This window comes from Camelus bactrianus, chromosome 24, assembly GCF_048773025.1.
Source record: "Camelus bactrianus isolate YW-2024 breed Bactrian camel chromosome 24, ASM4877302v1, whole genome shotgun sequence".
NCBI classification, from domain to species: domain Eukaryota; kingdom Metazoa; phylum Chordata; class Mammalia; order Artiodactyla; family Camelidae; genus Camelus; species Camelus bactrianus.
The window spans coordinates 17,254,722-17,277,694 of NC_133562.1; the positions used below are offsets into that span (position 1 = coordinate 17,254,722).

Here is a 22,973-nt window from a genome sequence, read left to right on the forward strand (position 1 = left end):
AAATTTTTTTCCTTCACAGGAAGTACTTAACATATTTACAAACATCATTTCAAATGAAATGTCTTTTTCAAATGAAAGTCTTTTCAAATGAAAACTTCAAAGAAATATATTCCCTGTTTTTCACTTTAATGTCTTACAGGCAAGTTTTAGCAAAAGGACATATTAGGCATTCAAAACAAATTACCTAGTACCCAAAACAATTATCATACCTTGAAACATGCTTAAAAGCCTCCACTATAACTGGTGCAAAATCTTTTGTAAACTCCGGCCCCTTCCTTTTGCTGTTCTGAATGACATCATTGGCTAGGTAGAGAAAAGTAAGCTTCCTGTTTGGTTTGGCTGAAACAAACAAACAAAATTAATCTACTTAAAATATCCTCACTTAACTTGGACAAGCTTTCTCAATATTTGAATTAAGCAGCTTGAGAACTACAACAAACCTACTAACCTTTGTGTGCCATGTTTGACCCTAGCTTCTCATTTTACTACCAAACTTATCAAGTCACTATTCTTTACGGAATAACTACTCTATGGTTTCTGGAGATCACTCATGTGAGGAAAAAAGAGAACTCAAGTGGCAGAGGTGGTCAATGAATTATCTGTTCCCTTACTGAGTCATTGAATTACTTATTCTGGATTGCTAATCTTATCATTATTTCCAAACTAAGTAGTTTTATACACTGAAATCCTCACATCTGTGTAAGAATGCATGTCTGTGACTATCCTGTACTAAGTTTTAACTACATGAAATATAGCCACTTAAAGCAAGATGGTGATTGATCATGTTATTAAAATAGTGTGCTAAATCTTTAGTTGAATTCATGACTTTTAATACCCATGCTGATTTAAAAATCAGTCATTCAGTTATTGTGAAATGAGAGTACAAAATGTGAAATAAGTTGAAATTATGTATGTTTTGTTTATGAAATAAGTATTTGCCAAGCTTAACATAATAAATGTTAGGGAGACCAAATGGACAAAGTTAAGATTTTTCCCAACTTTGGATTACATGGTCTTGAATAAGTGATTCATTTTAACAAAAATATGCTCTTAATATATTCTGTAGGTATAGTCATCCTTCTAAAAGAGCAGACAAGATTTCAATAACTGTTGAGCAGAATACATTTTACTAGCTACAATGGTAAGTGGTATAGTAGCACTGATTATGACAAGACTCATATATATAAGGAAAATTTCTTAGTTGAACATTATCTTTTATACTGACTATTTTCATTACGTAATTTTACTAGAATTAAACTTGAATTATTTAAAGCCATACAATTATATTCAGAAACATCATACTTGTAGCATCCACATTACAATGGTGTAGGGGATTTATGATCAGGACTGATAATCCAATGCACTATTCATGTGAGCCAGCTTATTGGATTTAAGACAAAAATTTGGGCATGCTGCTTTTGGTCCTCAAGATCTGAGTATTCAATTTAAAATTTAAGACACTTTTGAGTTCATATCCTTCTTTTAGGGGAAACTAGCACCCTAACCATCTTATAAGAAACTGTAAAATATTGAGTTACATCTGATCAGACTTTACAGACCTGTGCTGCCATTGCATGACCTGGTTTGCCTGTCTACGAGTTGCAGCCCACCTCTTTATATGCTTTTTAAAGTTGCAGGCATAGAATAAAAATAAGGAAGAAATGATAATACCAGAGAGCAACTTCTGATTGTTCTGGCTCTTGTCTGGTTAGTGAAACCCATAGAGTATGTAACTGGTTAAGATACCAAGACCCCTTACCATAAAGATGATAATAATATTAAGTTTCCCAATATTCAACCCTATCTCTTTTTATCCACCCCCTGCTCACAGAAATCCCCAAGGAAAGAAAAGGCCTTATTCAATCCAAGTATTAACAGTATTAGTTAATCCAAGTATTTGCCTTCTCAGCATCAAAACGAGTTTAAAAACTCAATGTGCTGACAATAACTCAATTAAAAATATACAATTCAATGTTCTAAGCATTTTTATATATTACCTAATTAAATCCAAATAATGTAAGGTACATCATTAACTGCATTTGGCAGCTGAACAAAAAGACATCAAAAAGGTTATCTCCCCACAGTGAAACAGCAAGGAAAGGACCGTCCAGGATTTGAATCCATAAAGTCCAACTCAAAAGCATTCCCTCTTTACAACTAGACTATGCCTCCTGTCACAAATGAAAGGGGATATTATCTTTTTAGAAGATTTAGTATCAACTCAACCAAAATATATTAGAATGTTAGCAGCATTATTCACAATAGCCAAAAGGCAGAAGCAATCCAAGTGTCTGTCAACAGATGAATGGATAAGAAAAATGCGGTATACATATACAAATGGAATACTATTCAGCATTAAAAAGAAAGGACATTCTGACACATGCGACACATGCGACAACATGAATGAACCTAGAGGACACTATGCTAAATGAAACAAGCCAGTCACAAAAAGACATACACTGTGATTCCATTTACATTAAGTTCCCAAAGTAGTCAAATTCACAGAAAAAGTAGAATGGTGGTTGCCAGTGGCTAGGGAGAGAGAGAAATGGAGAGGTACTGTTTAATGGGTATAGAGTTCCAGTTTTGTAAGATGAAGAGTTCTGGAGATGGATGCTGAAGGTAGCTGCAAAACAGTATGAATTACTAAATACCACTAAATTGTACATTTTAAAATGGTTAAAGTTATGTTTATTTTACCACAAAAATTTAAAGTATATATTTACGCTATTTTTCAAATTTGTGAGCTACTGACCTCAAAAATAATTCAGAATCTTTTCTGCAATATACACTAAACTAAAACTTTACAAGATTTCAACATGCATTCCCAGTATATTCCAAAAGACGAACTCTGTACTAGGAGCATGGCTTTAGAATGGGATCCAAACACCAAGACATTATTTTTATTTTTTTCCTTGTGGAACCCAGGCTTAAATATGAGAAATGCCTAGAAATTGCCATAAATTATACCCTTCTCCAAATTTCCAGGGAAAAAAATTTACTTCCATTTAGTTTTATGTGTACCTTTATGTAGAACAAATAATAAACTAATGGAACTAATCACAACAAGCAATTCCAGAAGAAAATCACAAAAATGATTTTCAAATAAATTTTGATAACCTGCAAATAACAGAGCCATAAATTGTTATTAAAACATACAAAGTTAACAGAAAGGGCAAACAAACCATTTCACAATTTTTAAAAGAAACAACACTATTGGCTACAGAATATAAGGCTAATTAATGGGTCTGACATAATCAATTCCTATGTCTCTACTGTTCACAGGGTTCCTTATAAAGACACCTATTTTTCCAATCTTCCATTCAATTTACTAATATTCATTTAATGTTTGCCATGTGCCAGGGACCATGCCAGGTACAGACCAAAAATAACCTTTTCTGACCGATCAGGAAGTTTGCAAGCATCATACAAACTGGCATATGATAGGTTACATGACTAAAAATGTTAGTTCTTTTTCTTTATTCTTTCTCTTCACTAATATATCACACCAACACCAGAAGCATTTGTAAGTACAATATTATATCCCAGTGTGTCTGTGTGTATACTGCTGTGTTTAGATCAATAAAGGAAAAGCCAAATAAGGACCAGTCAACATTTATACTGTGAGAATGCATTTTCTTGCATCTCATCTAAATGAACTAAATTTTAAGCTCCTGTAGGTACTAAAGTCCTTTGTCCTTATCAACAGGTGCATCAAAGTAACAATAATAATAAAATCTGGCTGGCTAATAAATGAGAACACAGTATTACCTAAAAAGTTGAGCAAACTCCCCAAAAAGAGCAAGACAAGTTCAGTTCATCACACGAGAAGACGGTTACATAATAATTCACAAACAATTCAAATAAAAGATCAATCACAAATCAACCATACTTCAATTTTACAAAAAGGAGAACAGTCTGGGCTATTGAACAATATGAAACAAACTCAGTCAAAGGATTAAAGAAATGCCATCCAGTCTCACTAATTCATGATCAGTTCATAATGCAGTTTTACTTCTTCATAATCAGAAAGTGGCAGTATCCTTACTTACCTTCTTACACTGTTCAGACCATATGCCTACTTATTTTGATATGATATAGAAAGTCATAATGTAATTTAATCACTGTTTTTATGGAGATTGAAATTTAAAATGACAGTAGATGACAATGCTGATAAATACAATAGCTAAAAAATTTTTGTGTTATCTATAAACACAAGAACTTTCTTTCCAAAGAAAGCCTTCTACATAGAGAAGTAGAAAAAAATCTGAATAAACATATATATATATATATATATATATATATATATATATATACACACATACATATGCATGTATACACATACACACAACAATGAGCATTACCACAGGTCTTACAGAAGGAAATCAGAAGAAAAGCTATTATCTTGAAACAAAAATCTATTAAAGATTTATTAACAACTGTTGGACAGCCCTATTTATTTCCCTGATGAATTACAGACTAAAAAACATGTTCATATGGACACATAGGTGGTTGTAAGGCAGAAACTGCTTTAACTTAGTAATAATTCTTTGTCACAGAAAGTGCAGAACCAACAGATGATTCCTGAATGGATTCCATCTGTCCCAGACAGCAGAGAGTTCAGTCAGACACAGACGGCTGCTGCTTAATTGCTGAGGTGGGTGAAAAATGGATGGAGCTGCTATAGTCCCGTATCACCACCAGGATGCCTCAGACTTTGGGCAGCCCATCTCTTGCTTAAAATCCTTCAAAGATGATCTGTTTTAACATTTGAAATTCTTAATATGACCCAAAGGCCCCAAAAGGTCTGTCTATACCCTCCACTCTCCTCTCTTTTCATGCCCAACTACTCCTCCAACTTCCCCAACTCCTACCATGCACTAGACCTCAGTTAAATGGGTTCCTCTAGTTTTCCTCTGACCACCCAGTACACACAGGTTAGGCAGCCCTGATATGCTCTCCTTGCACCTCATACTTTTCCTATGGAGCACTTACCCAAGCTATAATTGTTTTTATTTAATCTAGTGCTTCCCAACTGAATTCCATCTAAAGCAAAAATTGTCAGTCTCATCTACCAATCCAAGGAATCAACCCCAAAAGCTGATTCATAATTTGCTCAGTATTTACTAACAATAAATTTTGGCCTAAACCTATGCCTTTAATTATTGTTCCACTAACCTGGCTTCTGGTCTTAATCTCACCCAAAGGTGAAACGAAAACACATGTAAAATTACACTACTCTCAGAAACCTCAACTTCAGATTCAGATTATGAAAGACAAACTTCTTTACAGATGTAGCTACTCTTCCTTATTTTTGATGTATTGAGTTCAAATATGTTCCTTTCCTCACCCTCATTCTAGAGTTCTCACAAATCAATAACGTATTAAAAAAAAATGGGCAAGTAGTGTGAATGAGAAAGTCAAAGAAACACAAATGTTAAGCAAATAAAACCAACTATCATTTTCTACTTGTAGACTGATCAATATGAAAGCCTGACACTAACTAAAGTTAGCAAGAGTATGGGTGTCCCCTTTAAATACCTTCATGTATTGGTGATTAAAATATAAATTAGAGCAACCTCTTAGAAAAATAATTTGGGGATATCAATGAAAAATGTAAATGCAAAAATCCCCTGACCCTGCAAATTTCATTCTCTGAATTTATCCCTTGGGTGTATTCCCATAAATGCACAAAGAAATCACTAAGGATACTCATGATGACAACAAAAAAGAGAGGCCTAAGTAAGTCATGGTACAGCTGTACAATCCAATACTCAACAGTCGTTCAAAAATGAAACAGATTTATATACTGATATGGAAAGATATCTAAGACATAGTATTTAGTTACACACATCGACCTAAACACACACCTACAACAGATAGCTCTACTGTGAGGGAAGATCAAGAAAGAATTTGGCAGGGATCAAGAGTTATTAGCAAAGAATTAAATCATTAACAGGGAAACATATGAGCTATATACTAAATGATTAGAGCCTACATGCTGAAAAGGGCTTCTGGTTACTGCTGACTTAGTGCTCCAGTCACTGACTTTGTCCGGCAGGTGCTTTTACCCAGGGTCTCTCCTATTTCAACGTCTGGTAAAAAACAAAACAACTCCACCTAGTTCCAGACAAATAGACATATTTCCCATTTTAAAAGGCCAGGGGCAATCCTGGTTCCTCAAACCTTAAAAACTTTGATTTTGGTATATGCAACAAATGAACTCTTAAAATCTTGAAAAGAACAAACTTCATCCTGGAGCACTACACCACTATAAAAGACACTGTGAACTGGAAGAGTTCTAAAGAATACACATCACATTGTTTATTCACATTATGCTTACATCCACTCAGAATTGAAACTAAAACCTCTTTTGGCTTATTAAAAATATTTTAAAAAGTATAGTCAGTTACAATGTGTCAATTTCTGGTGTATAGGACAAAGTCCCCGTCATGCAGATATATACATACATTTATTTTCATGTTCTTAAATCTCTACCTTTCCTTTTATATACATTCCTCTTCTTGTACCAGCATCATACTCTTGCAGTTTCAATGTCTTTACAGTCTGTATGGATACCTAAAAGGGCATACTACTTCCATTATTATTTTCCCTTCAAAATTGTCAACACTCACAAGACAAAAATTTCCTTGGTTCTTCCTCCACATTTACTTTTCCCAGTGATTTACAGAATTAGCTTTAAGTTTCTTTTAAGAAAACAAATTTCTCATAGACTTTCCTGAATTTACAGATTGATCTGGGGATAACTGACCTCTATGCAATAAATTTTTACTTAGCATTTTTACCTACTATTGTACTTTAAAAAAATTACAACAATGCGTTTTAAACCAATAAAAAAGTAAAAATTAGTGTTTAGCATAGTTACATTAAAATAAGCTTGTTAAAATACTAACACAATATGTGAACCTGAAAATATCCTGTAATATCAAAGACAAAAAAACACCAGAAGAAAACATTAGTCTCAGAGTTCCAAATGATGTGTCCCAATCCCAATATAAAGACCAATTTGTAAGAGGACTTCTACTTCTGGGAAGATAGAGCAGACATACTTTTCCCTATTTCTCCTGCAAAGTACAACTACAAACCCTGGTCATCACAAATAAAGCAAACATAAGACAAAAGAAGGCAGACTGGCTGGAGACCTTGGGATCCAAAGAACAACACAAGGTGAGTTCCCAGAGCTTTCATTTTGCCTCATACATCTCAGATTCAAAGTTGAAGAGGCCAGCAACCCAGAAATCCTAACAGGTGCAGACATAAAAAGCTAAAACAAAAGCCTCCTCACTCTAGCCAAAGGACCAGGAAAAGGACAGCATAGTAAGACAGAAAACTTTTAGATAATAACCAATCTACTCCAGCCAAACAGACCACAGAAAGGAAAGAGAGAAAGAAAGAAAAAAAGCTGCAATCCCACTCACATCCACACCACCAAATGCTGTGATCTGAAGCCCAATACCTCTCCAGAGTGGTGTCAGAGAAGGCAAAGTAGGGAGCCTGGACTTCCACTCTCACCTAGCAGTAAAGCACTCCCCAATGGGTTGGTGTCACAGAAGGCTTAGTGGAAAGTCAGGACTTCATCATGGCCCAGCAGTATTAGGGCCACACATTCCTTCCTCCAACTCTAGTCAGTGGAAGTCTTGTGGGGAGCCAGAATTCCCACTTGCACCCAACGGTAACCTTAAGGGGTAGTGTCAGAGAAACCCAGTTGTAACAGGATTAAATAAGGACCAGCGTCTCATAACATAATACAAAGAAACTATGGATCAATAAAAAATCATTCAACATACCAAGTACCAGGAGGATCTCAAACTGAATGAAAAAAGATAATCAACAGATGCCAACACTAAGATGACAAGAGATTTGAGAATTATTTGACAAAGACTTTAGGGCAGCCATCATAAAAATGCTTCAACTAGCATATGCAGGTGTGTCAAAAATACAAAATTAATGGGATAAAGTTGAAGCAGTGCTGAGAAACTTGTAGCACTAAACGCACACATTAAAAAAGATGAACAAGTCTAAAATCAATAAGCTAAGCTCCCACTTCAATAACTTACAATAAGAGAAAAATAAACTCAGGCAAACAGGATGAAATAATAAATGTAACAGCAGAAATTAACAAAACTGAAAACATAAAAATAAAGAAAAAACTGCTTTCCCCCAACATAATTGACATACAGCACTGTATCAGTTTAAGATGTACAGCATAATGGTTTGACTTACATATACTGTGAATTGATTACCGCAATAAATTTATTTAACATCCATCATCTTGTAGAGATGTAAAAAAGATTAAAAAAATGCTTCTCCTTGTGATGAGAACTCTTAGGCTTTACTTTCTTAACACTGTCATACATATCACAGCAGTGTTAATTATAGTAATCATGTTGTACATTACATCCCTACTACTTATTTAGCTTATAACTGTTAGTTTGTACCTTTTGACCACCTTCTTCCAATTTCCCCTCCTACACTCCTACCTCTGGCAACCCCAAATCTGATTTCTTTTCTTAGGAGTTCGGGTTAGTGGCCTTTTTTTTTTTTTTTAATGATTTCACATATAAGTGGAACCATATAGTGTTTCTTTCTCCGATTTATTTCACTTAGCATTACATTCTCAAGGTCCATGCACATTGTTACACATGGTAGCATTGTTACAAATGGCATTTCCTCACTTCTTTAAGGCTGAATAACATTCTGCTGTGTGTGTGCATATATATGTATATACACATATATGTATAGATACATACATACACACAACTTCTTTATCCATTCACCTGTTGATGGACACTTCAATGGACAATGTTTCCATGTTCTGGCTATTGTATCAGTTTTATTTCAATATATTAGCAATGAATATATGAACACTACATTAAAAATACAATAATACCTTTTTAAATTGTTCAAAATAACTGAAATACTTAAGTGTAAATATAACAAAACACGTACAGGACTTGTATGCTGAAAGCTACACAATGTTGATACAAAAACATAGAAGCAGTTCTAAATAAATGGAGTGATGTATCATGGTCATGGATTAGAAAATGTAACATAATAAAGGGGTCAATTTTCCCTAACCTGAAATGCAGGATTAATGCAACTCTTATCAAAATCCCAGCAAAATAACTTTTACTGATATAGACCAGGTTATTCTAAAGTCTTTAGAGAAAGGCAAAAGAACTAGAATAGCTAAAACATTTCCACAAAAGAGTATCGGGAGGAATCAATCTACCTAATTTCAAGACTTACTCTATAACTAACCAAGCAATCAAGATTACCTGTGGCATTGGTGGAGGGAGACACACATGGATCAATGAAATAGAAAAGAGAACCCAGAAACAGACTCACACAAATATATTCAAGTCAAATTTGACAAAGGAGCAAAGCAACTCAATAGAGGAAAGATAGCTTGCCCTTTCAACAAATGGTGCTGGAGCATTTGAACATCAATACACAAAAAGTGAACCTTGACCTAGATTTCACACCTTGTACTAAAATTAACTCAAAATGGATCATGGACTTAAGTAAAAAACTATAAATATTTTAGAACAAAACATAGTAAAAATTCTTTGGAATCCATGGCTAAGCAGAGCTCTTAAACTTGACACTAAGAGCATAATTCAGAAAAGAAAAACCTGATAAACTGGGGTTAAGCAGGGGTGTGCTGGGAGTGAGATGGATGTGGCTATAAAAAGGCAACCTGAGGGCTCCTTGAGTGGTAGAAATGTTCTATATTTGATGTTCTGATTGACAAATGACTATATTAACATCAATACCACAGTTATGATATTGTTTTATAATATCTATAATTGGAGAAATTATTTTTTTTAAAAACAGTTTTCTATGATGCTACCATTGGGGGAAGCTGGTGAAGGGTAAACAGGATTTCTCTGTATTACTCCTTACAAATGAATGTAAATCTATAATTATCTAAAAGTAAATGGTATTTTCTAGAAATTTCATGTTAAGACCTCTAGTTTTAGGGCTAAAGCATCACTGCACAAGCACTCCCAGAAGACAGTGGCTGGAAGAAAACCCAGACAATATTCACTCTACGTATCTATTTACAGACCTTAGTATCAATCTGAGTGACTTAAATCCAAAAGAATCTGGAAGCTAAAGCTTTAAAAACTAAAATAATTACTATATTAAATTAGGTAAGATAATGATGAAATAAAACAAGATTAATGTAAAGCATTTAATCTGAGAACAGTTCTCTAACTTTCTGGTGTCAGGACCACTTCTTACTCTTACAAATTACTGAGAACTCCAAACAGCTTTTGTTTACGCAGTCATATCCACCAATACTTACCTTATTAAAAATTAAAACAGAGGAATTTTTGAAATATGTACTAGTTTGCTGAAAACAATGTAAAAAAATTGCATGTTAACATGAATTTGTTTAAAAAATATTTTTCAAAAAAATTTTAATGCGAAGTCCTATTGTTTTACATTTTTGCAAATCTTCAGCTCAACAGAATACAGCTGGATTCTCATACCTGCTTCCCCATTAAATATACCACAGTATATTGTTTTAGTAAAAGTAATGAAAAAAAGCAGACCTCATCCAGATAAAAACTTGGTAAGAAAAAAGTGTTTTAACAGTCTTTACAGGTAACTGTGGATAATCTTTCAAACTACACTAAAACCCAAGCTGTAGTTTTTAAACAGAGTCTAAACTGTAATGTGGAATCTGAAAACATATCAATGAACTTTTAAAACTCTCTTATGTTAAAATATTTTAGTCTACCATGCTCTTTGAATGGATCTTTTACTTACGTATAATTTTGTAACATCATGCATTAGCCTTTTGAAAAATATTGGTTTGCTAAGTTACACAAAAATTCCAACTGTTGAAACATTTTATTAGGCAATATTTTAAAAATCACATTTATAACTATATTTATTGATTTCATCAGAAAGTGTTTAAAAGCACTGGGAAGTTGTCAGACACATGGTGACACATTTTAAGTTTTCCAAAATTCTAATTTTTGCTTGAAAATTACAATTTCATAATGGGAAACAAATACTGTTAGTTGCCTTCCCTAATGAAGTAGGCTCATTACATTCATTTTTGAGAAAATATCTACTAAATACCCCTGATTGAATAACCACAGTTTCTCTTGTCAGTCATTTTTTTCAAACAAAATGGTGCTTCATAAAAAAAAAAGCAGCTGATTTAGTTCACAACTCAATTATACAGGCATATTTCTCCAGAATGTGCAGTATGTAGTATTTTACTTTAAGCCTTATTTTGTCACATAGATTATTAAAAAGATGTGTAGTCACATCTAATGTCATGCTCAAAAGTCGAAGACTGAGAGCTTTTCCCCTAAGATGAGGAAAAAAGAAGGATGTTCACTTTCACTGCTTTAATTCAATATAGTATTGGAACTTTTAGCCACAGCAACTAGGCAAGAAAAAGAAAAAAAAGGGCATCCAAATTTAAAAGGAAGAGTTAAAATGATCTGTTCAGCAATTCAGCAAAGTTGCAGGATACAAAACACTCAAAAATGAATTGCATTTCTATAAGTTAACAAAGAACAATCCAAAAAAAGAAACTAAGAAAACAATTCTAGTTACAATTATATCAAAAAGAATTAAATACTTAGGAATAAATTTAACCAAAGAGGTATCAGACTTGTACACTGAAAACTATAAAAGGAAATAAAAGATACAAATAAATTGAAATACATCCCATTTTCATGGACTGGAAGACTTAATACTATTAAGATAACACTACTCAAAGCAACCCACATATTAAATGCAATCCCTATCAAACTTTCAATGGCATTTTTGCAGAAATAGAAAAACCCACCCTAAAATTCATATAAATCTCCAAGTGATCCCAAATAGCCAAAACAATCTTGAAAAAGAAAATTAATTGAAAGACTCATACTTCCTAATTTTAAGAGTTACTAGAAAACTACAGTAATCAAAATAGTATGGTGGAGGCATAAGGACAGACATACAGACCAACAGAACAGAGAGCCCAGAAAAAAAACCTTGCTAAGAGTCATCACTAGTCATTATGGAAACTGAAATTGAAACCAATGCTACACTACACTTACTACAGTATCTTTTTTCAAAACAAAAATGAAAAACAGAAAATAACAAGCACTGGTAAAGACGTGCAGAAATTGGAATCCTAGTGCACTGCAAGTGGGAATGTAAAACAGTATAGTTGTTCCTCAAAAAATTTAGCATAGAATTACCATATGATTTAGCAACTCCACTTCTGTGCACATATTCAAAAGAATTAAAGAAAGGATTCAGACAGGTATCCTTATAAGTATGTTCATATCAGCATTATTCACAACAGCCAAAAAGTGGAAGCAACTCTGTATCATCAAAAAATGATTAAATAAAATGCGGTATATACATACAAGAGCATTATTCAGCCTTAAAAAGGAGAGTAATTCTCACATGCTACAACATGGATGAACCTTGAGGATATTATGCTAAGTTAAGTAAGCCAGTCACAAAAGAATAAATTGTAAGATTTCACTTCAGTGAGGCAACCAGAGTTGCAGAGTGACAAGAAGCAGAAGGGTGGTTGCCAGGAGTTGGGGGAAGAACAGGGAATTATTGTTTAATGGGTATGGAGTTTCAGTTTGGGAAAATAAAGAGTTTTGGAGGGAGATAGTGAAGATGTTTGGAGGATAATGTGAATGGACTTAACTGCACTGAATTACACACTTAAAAACTGGTTAAAATGAAAAATATATATTATGTATATTTAACCACAACAAAGAGAAAGAAAAAGCTGTTAAAATTTTAAATTTTATGTTATATATATTTCAGAACAATGTGATAGACTGAAAAAACTGGAAATTTTTCAAGTCTTTATCAACCAGAGAAGTGCTTATAACTGAGTTCATTATTTGCCTTAAGATGTCAGAAGCTCCTAATTTAGGCACTATTCTTAAAAGAAACAGCAAAACATTCTACAATACTCTTTCTAGCTGTAAAAGTCTGATTCTATACACTTTCCAACATTCATTCAATAACTCATTCAACACATACTGAGAATCTACCGTACACTCAATTCTGAGGAAACAAAGGAATAGGCTCAGTTCTTCAGTAATAGGAAACTCAACACAGAATCATCAAGATACTATACGATAAATGCTACAATAAGAGCAGTAAGCACGTAGGAGGTATTACTACAGAAAATGTCAAGAGTAGAGAGAACTGGCAAATATAAAGACAAGACCCTTGAAATGGAGTCTGGGGAGCAGAAAGGAAAAGAATGGAGACAAGTGAACAGAGTGACACACCAAGCCAACAAACACGAACATTACAGGAGTCTGAGAAGAGAGAGAAGAGGATGCATAAAGAGTATGTGGAGAAATAATAGCCAAGAACTCCCCAAATTTTAGGAAAAACTGAATCTACAAATCCAAGAAGCTCAAGAAGCCCAATGAACTCCAAGTAGGAGTAACTCAGAGACCTACCAAAGGTGGGAAGTTACGGCTTGGTGGTAGAGTGCATGCTAAGCACAAGACCCTAGGTTCAATCCCTAATACCTCCATTAAAATAAGTAAATAAATAAACCCAATTACCTCCCAACAACAAATAGAGACCCACAATGAGCCACACTATGTTCAAACTGTCAAAAGACAATTTCTGAAAGCAGCAATTAGACTCATGTCATGTACAAGGGAGCCTCAATAAGATTAACAATTTCTCATCAAACTATGGAGGCCAGAAGGCTGTGAGATGCCATATTTAAACTACATAATGGTAGGGGGAAGGGGTTGTCAACCAAGAATTTTATATCTGGCAAAACCATCCTTCAATACTGAAGAATTAAGGCATTTCAAGCTAAAGAAAATCTGAAGGAATTTGTTGCTAGTAGACCTCTCCTACAAGAAATACTAAAGGGAGCCCTTCAGACTGAAGTGAAAAGACACTAGATAGTAACTAGAAGCCATATAAAGAAATAAATCACATCAGTAAAGTAACTTTCATAAGTTACTTTATGTTTCAGTTTGTAACTCTTTTTGTTTCCTATATAACTTAGAATACAAATGTATAAAGCAGTAAGTCTGATGAAGGACATGCAACATATAAAGATGTAGTTTGTGAGGATAACATAAAGTGGCGGAGAAAGTTGTATAGGAACAGACTGAATATGCTACTGAAGATAAGTTGTTATCAATTCAAACTAGACTTGTTACAAGTTTAGAATATGAACTGGAAGGGAAAAAAAACAAAAAGAAAAACAAAAGAACCTCACCTCCCAAAACAGGATTAGGGACTATGGGTGAATGAACTTAAATTAATTCTTCCTGAAAAAATTAGGGAAAGCTGCAGAGAGAAGTTGCCCAGAGATCAGCATATCAGAAGGTAGGAGACAGAGTAGAAATAGAAAAAGTGAAGAGACTACAAAAGCATACAGACACACAAAAGTGCAACGTGTTTACATCATTTTTTTAAATTGAGGAGAAATTCACATAATATTAAATTAACCATGTTAAAGTGTATAATCAAAGGGCAATTACATGATTATGCAACCATCACCTATATCTGGTTCCAAAACATTTCTGTCACCCCGAAAGACAACCTCATACCCACTAAAGTCATTCATTCCCCATTCCTCTTCTTCCCCTACCCTCAGCCTCTGGAAATAAATTTGTGGATTTACGTATTCTGGATATTTCTTATAAACAGAATCCTACAATATGTCACATTTTGTGTCTGGCTTCTTTCATTTCACTTGTCTTTGAGGTTCATCCACATTACAACATGAATCAGTATTTCATTTCTTTTTATGGCTGAGTAATATTCTACAGCATGGATGTTCCACATAAATCCATTTATCCACTGATGGACATTCAGGTTGTTCCCACATTTTGAGTATTGTGAATAATGTTGCTATGAGCACTCTTTGCAAGAGTTCTACTTAAAGATAAAGACCCGGGCAGTGGGATGGGACAGAAGAGGCAAAGAAAATATTGCTAAAAGAGCAATAACACGGCTGGAGGTGAAGCATGTATGAAGAGTGGGGTCAAGACAATCCTGAAGTTCTGAGTTTAGGCAACTGGTAGACAGTAATCCCTTTCACTGAAGTAAGAAAGACAGGAAGAGTAACAGGGAAGTGGGACAAGAGTGGGGAAAGACAACAAAGTGTTGCTTTGTACAAGATGAATTTGAGATGCTCAAGAAATATCATTCGGTGACATCGAGACTGAGGCTTTAAAAAAAAAGTATCATTGAGTCATCAGCATACTGATAGCAAAAAACAAAAATTACATCTAAAGCATCAAATTATAAGTGCATAAATGAAATTATTTTTAATCATTAAGAGTTCTCTATGTGTTAGTTATAGCATATCAATTGCATTTTTAAAACTCTAAAACAATACCTGGATTAAATCTACATTAAGATGACTAAATTGTTGTAAATCTGGAAAAGTACTGTATTACTCACAGTTCTCCAGAGAAACAAGTAAGGGGTGTGTGTGTGTGCGTGTGTGTGTGCGTGTGTGTGTGTGTGTGTGTGTGTATTGTAAGAAACTAGTTCATGTGATTATAGAGGCTGTCAAGTCCCAGGATCTGCAGTCAGCAAGCTGGAGACCCTGAAAAGCTGGTGGCGTTAAGTACCTGTCTGAAAGCCAGCAGGCTCACGACACAGCAAGAGTCCAGGTTTCTGTTTGAGTCCAAAGGCAGAAGAGAAGGAAGAGTTCCCTCTAACTCATGGGAGGGTCAACTTTTTTGTTCTCTCCAGGCCTTCAACTGACTGGAAGACGACAACCCACACTGAGGAGGCCAATCTGCTCTACTCAGTCTACGGATTCACATATTATATCTCAGCCAGAAACAGCTTCACAGACAAACCCAAATACTGTTTAACCACGTATCTACAGCCACCTTGTGGCCCAGTCAACTTGACACATAAAATTAACCATCTCAAGTGCTGTTAAGTAACTAATTTTCTACTAAGAAAACTGAATTTTTTGATAGTTCAGCAAAAATATGGTCCTTGACTGACTAAATAAATTTCACTTATTTTAAAGAATAATGTATAAAATAGAATACAGTATGCATTATGATTTGTGCCAACACTAAAGAGACAAAAAAAAGCATATTGAATTAAATAGATAAGATTTCTAAATCATACTCTTGAAGGAGAATGATATTCCTTGAACTGGAGCAAAATGTCATCACAAAAATCAACCAATGCAAACCATTTTCCAAATTTACCAAAAAAACCCAAAACAAACAAACAAACAAAAAATCAAACCAAAACCTTAATTCATACAAATGTTTTCAACTTTTAAATTCTTTTGCATAACATGACTTAATCCTTTGATGCTTTCTTCTGTTAGCCTGTACTAGATTTAAATGAGATACATTTAGCACAAAGTTATGTTATTGTAAAACTTAAATGTGCATTTCAAGATGGTCTTTACAGAGCTTTACAAAGCATCATGAACTAGTATCTGAACAAGTCTGAGAACCACTTATCTAAACAATTATAATAAATACATTTAGAATAAGACTGCATAGTTCTCAGCCTAAGATTTGTCATCATAAAGATGTGAATTCTCTTTAAGCTAATAAAATACCAAAATATTTTTTTTCTTGCAAAAGACAAGACTCTAGAGTTTATACGGAAAAACGAAACAAGAAGACACAGACAGCTCTAAATAAAAAAGATGAGTAACTTGCAGGAGGTAGGGGAGGAAGGACAGTTGAGGGGAGAGATGTCCTACCAGATACGAAAACATAATAAAGAGTGTGACAGTGGTACAGAGTAAACAGATGAACGGAGCAGAATGACAGTCTATAACTGTACCAAATACAAATAAAAACTGAGAAATACAGGAGGCATTTCAAATGGATGGGGGTTTTTACTAAAAAAAAATGGTGTGACAAACCAATGCCTACCACTTCTATCAGCTGAACCATTAAGAAAATAACTAGAATATTTAGTAGCATAAATTAATATTTATGAATTGCAAGATAAAAAAATCGACCCATGTTCATCAACAGAGTAACGGTTATATAAATTTTGGTGCATCCATAAAATGGAATGCAATGCAGTCATTTTTTTAAATGAGGCAGTATCATATATACAAATACATCACAAATTGAAAGATACATTAAAAAGGAAAGAGGCAAAAGCACAGAGAAGCCTACATAATACCCTACCATTTGTTTAAACATGAAAGAGAGACAGAAACTGTAAAATAAATATATGACTATCTATGTACAGAAAATTCTGGAAGAATAAACTGTTAACACATTGATTCTGGGTAAGGAAAATGAGTGGGCAGGAAAGAGGAATGGAAAGGAGCCTTACTCCTTTATAACCTTCGTGCCTTTTAAGTTCTGTATTATGTGCATGTTATTACATACTAAAATATACTGTATTTTTAAAAATACACCTGAGAAGTCCAAGTATTTAACATAAGAATGGTACTTTTCTTCTTAGTTTCTCAGTTATTATAGACAAAACTGACTAAGGAAAAGGTATTAAAAAAAAAAAAAAAAAAAGAACAAAACTACAAAACTACAGGTAGCTGATAACAGCCAAGAGTTAAGCTGAAGAACCAAAAGTGACCAAAAAACCTAGATGACAGTAAGGTGACTGAGTAAATAATTCATCATTATTATCTTTTTCATACATTTCCAAACAAAAAATTTAAAAAATTTTAAATCACTTAAAGTGCTCTGCAGACATAAAACATTGAGTTTAAAATGTTTACTTTATTATCCTACCTCGTTCCAAAAAGAAGTTATGAACTGAAATGTTATGTTTAAAATGTCTAATCCACTGCAAAGAACTTCCTACTTATTATCCTCTGTCTACAACTCTTGCAGAGATTTGTTGCTGTTGTGTTTGCATGTAGGAAAGAGCTCAAATGTCAGTGTTGTTTTATAAATTCTGGTACATTCATGGTTGATATTTCTACAGCAATGAATGCAACATACCATTTAATTAATGATGTGTATTAATAGTTTTATAATTAAGCCCACTACTGAGAAACTGAGTTTAAAACAATCACCTTCAAAAGGCACTATTAAGAAAGTGAAAAGACAACCTACTGAATGGGAGAAAATACTTGCAAGTCATGGATCTGACAAGGGATCTGTATCTAAAGTACATGAATGCTTAACTCAATAATAAAAAGACAAATGACCCAATTTTAAAATGGGCAAGGATCTGAATAGACATTTCTCCAAAGATGACATACAAATGGCCAATATGCACATGAAAATATGCTCAACATCACTAGTCATCAGGGAAATGGAAATCAAAACCACAATGAACTTTACATCCAACAGACTGGCTATAATCAAAAACACAGATACTAACAAGTGCTGTTAGAGATGTGGAGAAATTGAATCCTCATACACTGCTGGTAGCAATGTATAATAAGGAAGTCACTATGGAAAGTCTCGCATTTCCACAAATGATTGAACAGAGAGTTCATATATGACCTAGCAATTCTGCTCCCAGGAAAAATTAAAACACATCCACACAAAAACTTGTACATAAATGTTCACAGCAATATTGTTCATAGTAGCCAAAAAAGTAGAAACAACCCAAATGTCTATCAACTGATGGATATTCATACAATGAATTATTATTTGGCCATAAAAAAGAATGAAGTACCAATATACACACAAGGATGAGCCTGGAAGACCTTATCGCCAACCAAAGGAAGCCTAGTCACAAAAGACTACATATCCTATGATTCCACTTAAGGAAATCAATAGGAGCAAAGTAAGTTAGTGGTTGCCCAGAGCCAGGGAAGGTGGAGGGAATGGGGGATGTTGGCTAAAAGGCATGGAGTTTCTTTTTGGTTGATGAAAATATTCTAAAATTTACTGTGGTAATGGTTTTACAACCATATGATATACTAAAAACCAAATGGGTGAATTCTATGGTACGTTAATTATATCTCGATAGAACTGATGCAAAACAACAAAATGGTCATGTATGTCTTTGTTTACACTCCATTGCATTTACCAGGGAAATTAATAGTTCCTTTGGTCTTCATAAAGGCCATGGCGTATATCCCTCCAAATAGAAATTCTTTTTCTTTAAAGGAGACAAAAATAAGGAAAGTATAAAAAGAGGGAAAATCTTCATAATTGAATGATTACCATATCTGACATATTTTACCTAGTCATTCTTATATTTTGAGCAGTAATTTTTTCCCTACTAGTATCACATTTTTGTCTTCTTTAAGCACTTCAAGAAACTAAAGAACGCCTAGCTTAATACAAAATGTTCAACTAATTTTCCACAGTTTATTTCTTGATTTATTTCAAGTCTGATTAGTTCCTTTCAAAAATACTTGTTTTGCAGAGATAACGGGAGGATTCATGATATTACAATAAAATGTCTAAAACAATGCCTAGCCCTCAGTAGATTATCGTTATTATGCTGTAAGGGATGGATGATCCTAAAGTTGATGAGGAAAACTGCAGAGAAGGGGGAGGACGTAAAAGCTATGCCCTCCAAAGGCACAGTCATGTGTCGTGGAAAGGAAACCCTTGGCAGATAATCCCACTCCTCGCTGAGAAGCACAGCAGCAGCAACAGCACGATCATCACCACCGCTATTACTACCGCTTCTATCATCTCCATCATCACACAACATTACTCTCCTCCTAAAGCATCTTTTTACATGTCTTTAATTTTTGTTCTAATTATGAAACGTTTAAACATATGGAAACGTCTCCAAAGCCAGTTAATAGGACATCTTATCATTTTCCCCCATTTGTTTCAAAAATTGTTTTAAATATATGTAATATAAGACAACACAGATCCATTTTCATTTCTTTTCTCCCTTATGGTAGCCACTATCTTTGACTATGGTGTTAATCATTACTGTGCATGTTTTAACTGTAGGTACCTGTAAACAATACAGTGCTGTTTTGCATGTTTTCAAACTTTCACCAAATGACATATTGTTTTCTTAGCTCAACATTTTGCTTCTTTGTTATTTTTTAATTCAGTCATGTCGTTTCCCACAGCTCTAGTTTATTCATGAAAACTGTTGGACAGTATTACATTGTATGAATGTCAAAATATATTTGTCCACACTCTAACTAATGAGATGTTTAAACTGTTTATCTGATACGGGTATTGACGCTACAATAAACGTAATTCCTTGAGTTTCCGGGATATAGTCATAGAAGGAGAACTGCTAGGTCAAAGGATACACCTTCAACTTCATTAGAGGTTGCTAAATTCATCTCCCTTTTCACACTACAACCAGCAGTGTAAGAGAGGTCCTGCTTCCCCTCTTCCTCACCAAATCTTAGTATTGTAATACTTTTTAATTTTGCAAACCAAAGGATATAAAGTGGTACTTCATTGACCTATTTTTTCCTGATTAGTAAGATTAAGTATCATTTACTGGTCTTTCAGGTTTCCTCTTATGTGAAATGCCTTTAACAGTTTTGCCATTTTTCTACTAATTTGTGGTATTTCTTAAGAACAGTCGTGGGGGGGGGGCGGCGGCAGAGAATAGTGTAGGTAACAATCCTTACACTCTTTCCAAAAAACAGTATAAACCTGTTGCTGATTTTCATATCTAATAAAAGGGATTGTCTTTCAATTCCTGCCTTCTCAAAGTTCACAGCTATTTTCCAGACTTTCATACCTGTGTTTCTCAAATCTTTTTGACCACTCACAGGTGGATTCCTCCTTGAGAGCCAATACACATACGCTTACATATTAAGTAAAAAACAGGGCTCTAAATCAATTTCTTCTAAGGGATTAACCACAAGCAAATACACAAGAAAATGACAGTTTGTTTCCATTCTATATAGCCAATGCCACATTTTGGCTCATATTAATATATCATATAGCTTTCATATGGATCAGCACACAAGCAACTATTTTGATTAATAACGGTTTGTTAAAACCCTTAATTAGTAAACGACCATCACATCAGATACATCAGGATGTCTGAAACTCTCTTGTCTAACGAGTTAAGAATTAAGGTACAAATTCAGGCTAAAGAAATGAAATGTTTTAATTTTCAGTCGCACTATCATACAATCAGTTCTTATGGATAAATTTTCTCTGCAGTAGTAAAATGATTTTTCTAGATGTATTAGTGACAGGAGACTATTGCTCAGAAAAGTTAACTTCATTTACACGAGCACTGTCAAATGCCTTGCAAAATAAAGACGCTGCCCTAGAGGCATATAATTATACAGCAAGAAACGGCTTAGATCACTTAATTTAACTCCCACATTTTCAGGTGAGGCACTTGCAATCCAGAAATAAGACATTTCCCTAATCTAGATCCTCTAAAATCTACAAATCCAGGGTTCTTTCCATTGCACCACGCATCTTATTTTAGATTCCCTAGCTCTAAAACTCGATTCCTCTACTAATTTTACAAGATTGAGTTGATGTGATATAGAAATAATGGAAGTACTCCCCAACCCCACACCAATTCTTTCCCCTCCCCTATCCTCCATTATAATATATACAATGAAGAAAATACCTGCCTGCCTGAATTCCTGACAGTAATTAGGTGCGGAGTACTGAGCCCCTGCCTTTTGTTTCAGCGTTAAACCAATAGAAGTTTCAATCCTTTATACCCTATTCAACAACACAGACTAAGCATCGACTTTGCAGGAAGCGCAGTGCACGGCGCTCCTCCTTGCCCGCAGACCACCGACGCCAGGAAGCGCTGGGTAAGGGGGGTGCGGGGCAGACGGGAGTTGAGGTCGCTGGGGGAGAACGGGGCAGGGGTCCCGGGTGCACCAGGGAACAGGCCGAGAGACGCGGGAGACTCACCTTTCCGTAGCTCCCGCTCCCACACGGTGACGATGGGCCGCGAGTGCTTGCGGTGGTGGATGAGCCACAGGGACAGGGTCTGCACGCTCTGCTGCGAGTTGCTCAACTCCGACAGCTTCTTCTCCAGCGCCGCCTCTGAGAAGGCGGACATCCCTCCGACACCGCGTTCACGCCGTCCCACGCGGTGGGGCTGAGGGGAGGAGAGTTTCGCCGCCCCCGCTGCGGCCTCGCCCCCTCACCCCACCCTTCCCCACGCCCTCACCACTGCTGCCGCCACATCCGAGACCGGCCGCAACCCAGCAAGATGGCGTCCAGCCGGCAGTGACGTCACGGTCGGTCCGCGCCCCGCCTCCCGCGAACAGGGGAGGCCGGGAGGCGGGACCTCCGAGCGGAAGGGGCGGGGCCAAGGCTGGCTCAAGAGAGGCGGTGGGGGGGCGTGCCCACTGGCTCATCGCTTAGGCGGGATGGTGTTTGCGAGGCCTAGACCCCTGCTGCTGGGAGAAACTGTGCAAAGGTTAATTATTAATCTGAATATATATGCGTGTAAATTTGGTACAGGCACTTTGGAAGACTGGTGTGATATATTACATTTTAAAATACACCTTTCTTGTGACCCTGCGATTCCACTATTTCTCGTCAATGCTAGGGAAACACCAGCATGTTTGCCCATGGAGCTGTATGCTAGCTGTATGGCCGAGCTCAGTAACAGTGGAGATTTGGGACTTTCACAGCATGGAAATTGCTAAATTAAGTGTGATACACCGTATTACAGAATACATAGAGCAGTTCAAAAGATTGATAAAGCCAGTGGTGGGTGAGTTTTTTTAAGTTGCAAAAGGAAAAGTATAGCACATTTGTTTTACAAAAGTGTGTATTTTATATGAATTCATAAGTATGTAAATGCATGGTAAAAGGTGGAGGAATACACACTACATGAATAGTGGCATCAGAGAGAGGGTCAGGATTGGAGTCCTTAAGCTGTCTATCTTGCTTTTATTTTTTAATTTATGTATTATTTATATAATAAATTAATCTTAGAAATCTCATAATTAATCCAACATTTTGACATAATTATCTTAACTCTGATAATTCACAAAGGGAACAGAAAGATGAATACTGTCATATTCTAAATATTAATGTAAGAAACTTCAAGAAAGTTACGTAAGAAAGCAC

At 35.2% G+C, this 22,973-nt stretch overlaps 1 protein-coding gene across 3 annotated transcripts in view; it reads right to left on the minus strand.

The window, feature by feature from the left end:
- The window catches only part of RPRD1A (regulation of nuclear pre-mRNA domain containing 1A), a 55,766-nt gene extending 33,643 nt beyond the window's left edge, over window positions 1-22,123 (minus strand). For all 3 annotated transcript variants that reach the window (XR_006722033.2, XM_010947201.3, XM_045510835.2), the window contains exons 1-2: window positions 21,801-22,123; window positions 210-339 (exon numbers count right to left, since the gene is read on the minus strand). Coding sequence is in view for 2 of the 3 variants with exons in the window: in XM_010947201.3 (XP_010945503.1) it covers window positions 210-339; window positions 21,801-21,951 (281 nt within the window). In the remaining variant the exon portion in view is untranslated. The remainder of the gene's footprint in view (window positions 1-209; window positions 340-21,800) is intronic.
- Between the last annotated feature and the right edge of the window lie 850 nt (window positions 22,124-22,973).